Source organism: Mixophyes fleayi, chromosome 2, assembly GCF_038048845.1.
Source record: "Mixophyes fleayi isolate aMixFle1 chromosome 2, aMixFle1.hap1, whole genome shotgun sequence".
Taxonomy (NCBI): domain Eukaryota; kingdom Metazoa; phylum Chordata; class Amphibia; order Anura; family Limnodynastidae; genus Mixophyes; species Mixophyes fleayi.
The window spans coordinates 61,599,894-61,606,907 of NC_134403.1; the positions used below are offsets into that span (position 1 = coordinate 61,599,894).

The 7,014-nt window shown below is 40.1% G+C and overlaps 1 protein-coding gene across 1 annotated transcript; it reads left to right on the forward strand.

The window, feature by feature from the left end:
- Positions 1 to 346: 346 nt before the first annotated feature.
- Positions 347 to 6,756, forward strand: LOC142140113 (tripartite motif containing 13-like). The gene is made up of 3 exons (XM_075197969.1): positions 347 to 500; positions 728 to 912; positions 4,688 to 6,756. Exon 3 carries the CDS (start codon positions 4,694 to 4,696, stop codon positions 5,798 to 5,800), a length of 1,107 nt encoding a protein of 368 aa, XP_075054070.1. The 5' UTR covers positions 347 to 500; positions 728 to 912; positions 4,688 to 4,693; the 3' UTR covers positions 5,801 to 6,756.
- Positions 6,757 to 7,014: the final 258 nt, after the last annotated feature.

The window sequence follows — 7,014 nt, forward strand, 5'->3', positions numbered from 1 at the left end:
TGGCTGTTCTACTAATTACTGTTAGATCCAATTTAACATTGGATATTTTAGTGCTGATGTCAGGTGGGACCTATTTTGAGTCTCAGTTGTCCCTGTAAAAATCAAAGTATAAGAGGAAATTAGCAGGAAAAGTCACATAGCCCCCATACTTGGGACAACAATGTGAAAAGATTCTAGGGTAACGTTGCACTGTGTAAAAATAACTCTGGGTAGAATTCAGAAAAGGTCTGTTTTTGTGCTTCTGCCCAAGTTTACCTATCTGTTGTCCATAAAATAGAAAGATAATAAATCCAATACACTGACAAATAAGAGCACTAAGGTTTTTGAAACAAACTATAACAGTCACATAGTTGGGCATATAAATAAAAGGTTTTTTTCATACACAACTAATGCAGCACAAAAACTTAAACATTGTTCTCTTCATTAGGTGTAAACTGCTGGTCATGAAGAGGTTAAGCTGTGGTTTATCTCAAAGTATGCCAAAGTCTGTGGGTGCCAAGGTGAATACAAACATTACAAACTGATTGTGCTAATCTTATCGGTAATGTTTATTAGTCAAATATTACCCTGGAAAGTTTACTAAAGCTTTTATAGACATTCTATAGCCCATGCCATATTCAGTTGAAAATAAAAATGACCTTTCACCACAAATAAATTTGTATAGTTACAAGAATCGAATCTGAAAGTGAATAGCAGCCTACTTGAGTTTCTCATAAACTGATTGCAGGTAGTTACTGCAGCGTTGTATGGTCAGCTCGGTACCACGTCTGTACCGATGGTCTGCGCTTTCTGCCCTGTGCTTGAAGCAAACGAGGAAACCGGACAGTGGCTGAAGACAATTGACGATAATATAGTTGCTAATTTCAACTGTATGGCGAGACATGCGGGAAGGCACGTTACGTTACTGATAATGTAAGTATATTTACTGAGCAACCATTTCTAATTGCACATTTACCTGTTGCTTTTGGGATGAATACAGTGGCTGTTTTTGCTTTAGGGCTGCGGTCAATTTACAGCGGTTCTCAGCGCTCTGATAGATATAGAGGCATATTTATTATTAACCGCTTTATAAACACGATCCGTTTCAATCCTTATCTCAAAGATTGCCACTAAGGGCCATAGTACAATATTAACAGAATTTTAGTGATATGGGGCAGATTTCAGGGATAATTTACCTCAAAAAGTGACAGGATGATAGAAAGTAGCAGCACACAGGGAGTGTCTGTCAGCGTCCAAGTTGAAACACCAGCTTCAGCTGGTGCTAACCATCAGGTACAAGTTCAGAAAATCTTTGCTTTTAGGAACTTGATAAATGGTGTAAAATAGGAATCCCCATAGACATCTATGGGGACTGCTTTGGATTGCAAAGAAAAAGGCAAATCAGCAGATATCTATGATATCTGCTGCGAAGCCCTATTAATAAATTTCAACTTTACTTTACTTTAAAATGTGAACGGCTGTCTTTGGGGGATTTTGCTGTAAAACAGATTAATAAATACGCCCCATAGCGAGGACTCATACGGATGGACTCTGCGGTGATTTGTGTACAGAGAAAGCATAAGCCAGGTCCTAGTGCAGCACAGTAATCTGAATTTTATAGAATTGATGGGGTAGAAAATGTGGGGATTTTCTCTGCTCACATGGTGTAGTTTAAGTCCATGGACACTGCTGAAAAGATGATCTATTGGATCAGAAAATGTTAATATAGGGTGAAAGGTCCAATTTAGTAAGACTTAATTGTTTTATTCCATGTATTTTTCCATAATGTGTTTTAATCTGCACCACATCTGTTGAAAGAAAGATCAATTAATCTATCATTTGCTGTTGTTACTTGAAAGACTTATTGTACTGACAACCTAATTTTATCTGAAAATATTTCCTTGCTATCTGTAATACCTTTAAACCATATTTATAAGGTTGTTTGCATCCTAATGCTATACTTTATGACTGAACTAATTTGAGCTTAGTAATTCAACTAATATCTTCTTCATCATCAATATCGTTTATTTGTAAGGTGCCACAAAACTCTACAGTGCTAGACAGTCAGGGCTACAAATCATGAAAGATACAAATGCAAATAAAAACAGATCAAGTATATACAAGGTTAAAGGAGGTGCACACCTGAACCAGAGGGCATAGGTGGCCCTGCTCCTGCAGAGGAAGAGGACATTGCTCAGGCAATAGGAGCAAGTGGGACTTCACTCTAATGTAGTAAATGTTTATCAAGAGTAATGGTAGCGCAGGAAAAGGGTAACTGGAAAACAGGAGGCAAATACCTGGAACAGTTCAAAGGTCAAGGGTCGGCAATTGGAGCAAGTGGGACTTCACTCTAATGTAGTAAATGTTTATCAAGAGTAATGGTAGCGCAGGATAAGGGTAACATGACAGAGAGAACATGCAGATGCCACAAGCCGCAGCAATGCCTGAGGTGCCGCGACTCATTCCTCTGTCTCCAGCCACATCCCCGCCGTTGCTATTATGACCGGGACGTCACTTCCCTCCTCGTGCCGGCTGTCACTAGGGCAACGGCTGGGACGATCTCGCATTCACCGAAGCGTCCCAGCATGAAGTGCAGCTGGACGCGTGCGCAGTAATTAACAATTATCGTTAGTATTCTTCTGTGGCTAATTGCCCCACAAGGGATTCTGAATCCTCATTGGTCCTTGGCAGTACTTAAGGCAGGGAGGGCTTAGTCCCTCTGTCGTTTATAGCGTTCTCTGCATGTCACACATTGCTGACCAGCTCTTACTGTGATACTCTGTTGAACTACTTTTTGATTACCCATTGTAACCCTTGGATTGACTTTGGAGCCTGCTTGAATTGTCATAGCCCCTGACCTCTGCATGTTCTCTGGAGTATTCTTTGCTTGATACCAGCCCTGACCTTTGGCTTGTCCTTTTTTATCCTGCTTGCTGCCGACCCTTGACCTTTGAACCGTTCCAGATCTTTGCCTCCTGTTTTCCGGTTACCCTTATCCTGCGCTACCATTATCCTTGATAAACTTTTACTACATTAGACTGAAGTCCTGGGGGCATCTGAGTAGCTATAGGTGAAAACCTCTATTTCTACATTGTTCTTAAAGTTTATCTAGGTAGCCGTTAACCCTAACAGCAGCGGGTATAGTATCAGTTATTAGGATAGGCTATAGTAAAGAGGTGGGCTTTCAAAGAGTAATTGAAAGAATGAAGGTTGGGAGAACTGGTCAAGCAGGGCAGCAAGTTCAATAAATGGGGAGCAGCACTGGAGAAGTTTTGGAGGCGGGAATAAGAGGTATTAGAGAGGAAGCAAGGCATATGTCAGTGGCAGATCAAAGAGAGCGAAAGGTACTGTATTTTGTAACAGGATCAGATATGTATGAAGTGAAAGAGTTGGTGAGGTCTTTGAAGGTGAGAAGATTGAATTGAATTCTGTAATGAGGAGCCAGTATAGATTTGCAGTGATGCAGGGGAGACAGAGCTGCAAGAGAGGAAGATCAGTCTCTTCCTGTGGCATTTAGGACACATTCTAGAGGGTAATATGGGTCAGGGGAGGGACAGATTACAGGAGGTTATAGTAGTTAAGGTGGATGATAATGAAAGAATGGATAATAGTTTTGGTAACTTATGGAGTTTTGAAGAAAGGAACATAAGGGACTGAATGTGTGGATTAAAGGCAAAGGAGGAATTAAGGATGACACCAAAGCAATGTGCCTGAGGAATGATGTTGAGGAAGACTAGAGGGAGGAGGAGTAGAAACCCTAGGATGGGTGAGTATGATCAGCTTAATTTTGGACAGGTTGAGTTTTAAGTAGCATTGCAACATCCAGCTAGAGATGGCTGACAGGCAGTTGTACACATAGGACCACATAGGATTAAAGAGAAGGAGAGAAGTCAGAGAAAGGGAGGTAGATATGTGTGTCAAAAAGGTGCATAGTGGTGACAGTGGAGGCCAAAATATCATATTAGTTCACCAAAGAAAAGGGGTCTAATGAGAGAAAAGCAGAAGACACAGAACAGAACATTGAGGAACCAACTATATAAGGGGAGTAGAGAGTCAGGGCCCTCTTAACAACATTTGGGGCCCCCGGGCAAAGCAGTGCACCGGGGCCCCTATATATATATATATATATATATATATATATATATAAAATAAAAAAAAATGATTATATATATGGGCCCTGCAGCCAGGGCCGTCTCTTCCATAGGGCACGATGGGCAGGTGCCTGGGGGCCCTGCAGCCCAGGGGGGCCATCAGAGGCAGCTAAAAAAAAAAGTTCCTGAAAAAAAGAAGAAGAAAATACTTACCTTGCTCTCAGCTGGCGATCCGGCTCCCTCCCTGGTCTCCTCCGTGCGGTGCTCGCAGTGCATGTCGGGCGTGACATCATCACGCCCGCCCGACATCCATTGCGGAGCGCATATAGGGGCCCCGGTGCACTGCTTTACCCGGGGGCCCCAAATGTTGTTAAGAGGTCCCTTAAAAACTCAAATCGTACCTTGATACATTTACACTCACTTGGCAGGTATCGTAAACAATTATTGTCTCAAACAGCAAAGTCTTTTGTTGTAGATGTAAGTATTTATTAGACATATATCACTTTTAAATGTCAGATGCTCCCTAAACATGTATATGCACATTACGTTTTTAGCATTTAAGTTGCTGGCTTCAGTATTACAATGTTTTTTGACTGTTTTTCCTCTGTTCTCTTTAGAATGTGATGGAGGTGATGGAGGAAGAGCTGACATGTCCAATCTGCTGCTGCCTTTTTGATGATCCTCGAGTTTTACCTTGTTCACACAACTTCTGTAAAAAATGTTTAGAAAGTGTCATTGAAGGCAATACCAGGCATATGTTACTGAACCCTTCAACTTTCAAATGTCCGACTTGCCGAAAAAAAATCTCCACAAAGGGTGTTAATAGCCATCAGGTTAATTATCTACTAAAAGGAATTGTGGAAAAATACAATAAGATTAAGGCAGGTCCAAAAACACCAATGTGTAAAGTGCACAGTGGTCAACCCCTTAACATCTTTTGTTCTAAGGATCTAAAGCTGATCTGTGGGTTTTGTGCCACAGGGGATCACAAAGAACATGTCATTTCTTCCATTGATGATGCCTACAACCAGGAAAAGTGTTCACTTGACTTTCTCCTTTGGGAGTTTGAGGACTTTCAATTCACGCATGTCCTTGCCCGACTGGACACCTTGGAGACCAACAAGCAGAAAGTTCTTAATTCGCTGACAAAGGACTCGGATGGGGTGAAATCTTATTTTGAAAAGCTGCAGTATTTGCTAGCACAGAAAAAAAATGAGATTCTGTCAGATTTAGAAACCATGAAGCTTGCAGTCATGCAAGCTTATGATCCAGATATCAGTAAGCTGAACAACATCATCAGTGAGCAGAAAAAAGCTTGCAACATTGCCGAAAATATTAAGGATATTTCTGATCCACCTTTGTTCCTTCAGAAGATTCAGGAATTTAGGGAGAAAATTAGACTTATCAAAGCCTCATTGCCTTCTGCCTCGGATGTTACTGTCATTTCTTATATGAAAAATTTTGATACTAGTATGTGGGATAATTACAAACTAGTAGATGCGGATAAAATATGTTTGCCACAGGAATCACCCGCCAAATACCCATTCTTCTCTAGAGCGGTAGCAGCGGCTGCTATACTTGTCATTTTATTGGTGGCATTTCTTTTAGCACTACATAACAACTTTGTCCTGGACTTTGACAACCATCTGCAGCTGATGTCCTCTGACCTGTCAGACACCACCCCAGTAGCTGAAGAAGATTACTTTGATTGGGACCTTTTGGAAGAGTAATTCTTTCTCCTTGGTGAAATGCTACACAACTATACCATGATTGGTAAATAATGTAAATATTCATTACAATATTTATAGCAATTTATACCATTTAGGTGAAATTTTCTTTATAAGCTGTTACCGGGGCATGGAGAACACAGCAACGTGCACACCAGGGCGCCTCATCAGCACCCTAAAATATTTTTTCCAGACAGTCGGTGGGTTCCGAGACCCCCTCTCTGGGGGAAGGGGGGGCAGTGGCAACTCTTCCACACCTGCGCAGTGAAGTGCCAAGCGCTTCATGGCGCATGTATCGATACCGTGCACCGGCCCTGGTTGTCACTATAAGGAAAAGGAGAAATAGACATTTTGCCTTAACTTGTCCTTTGTACTCCATATTGTGTAACCATATTCCACCATTTTCTTATGCACTTCCACCTCTTCTTATGTTATTGAGTAAAAAGTAGACGCTTTTAGTTACCAACACAATGAAACCTATTTTTTTTTATAGAATACACATCCTGCGTTATTTTTTTAATGTTTGATTTCTCCTCTAAAATATGACATTAATCTGTCTGAAAATTAGTAAAAAATGTACATTTTCACATCATACATTGTATTATAATAGAATATGGAATATAACCCATAACTTTTTTATAAGGTCTTAATTTAATATATGTCCTGTTTTGATTTTAAACTTAAGGTACTTTATTTTTATATCCTTTTGTAAGAAAATAGACATTTTAGGGCTGTTCTCTCTTCTCTTCAGACAGGATAAACTCCATCTTATGTGTATGATGATTTAGTCAAAAGAAAACTGTTAAACAAAACACAGGTTCGTTTGACTAAGTGTTTCGCTGGATCTTTGCTGAGCAATGATTTGATTACGTTTGTCTATTTCTTTCAACTGTATTCTTTTTGTCAAGCGTCTCTTATTGTTATACTGACCTTGCAAAATAAAACTTAAAAAAACAAAACACTACGTAATGTTTATTTTATTAAAGTGACATTTTATTATCAGGTTAACTAAACCCACTTTTTACTGGTGATGTGTTATAAGATAATGGGGGTATTCAATTGACCACAAGATTTTTTTTAAGACCGCGTCATTTTAACGCTGTTTTTTATCATTTTCGAGCAGGTTAACTTTACCCGCGATTCAATTCTATTTTTAACGCTCCGTTTCTTTTCCATGTAAAGGTTCTCTCGTGCTCCAGTTGAAGGTCGGTTGAAAG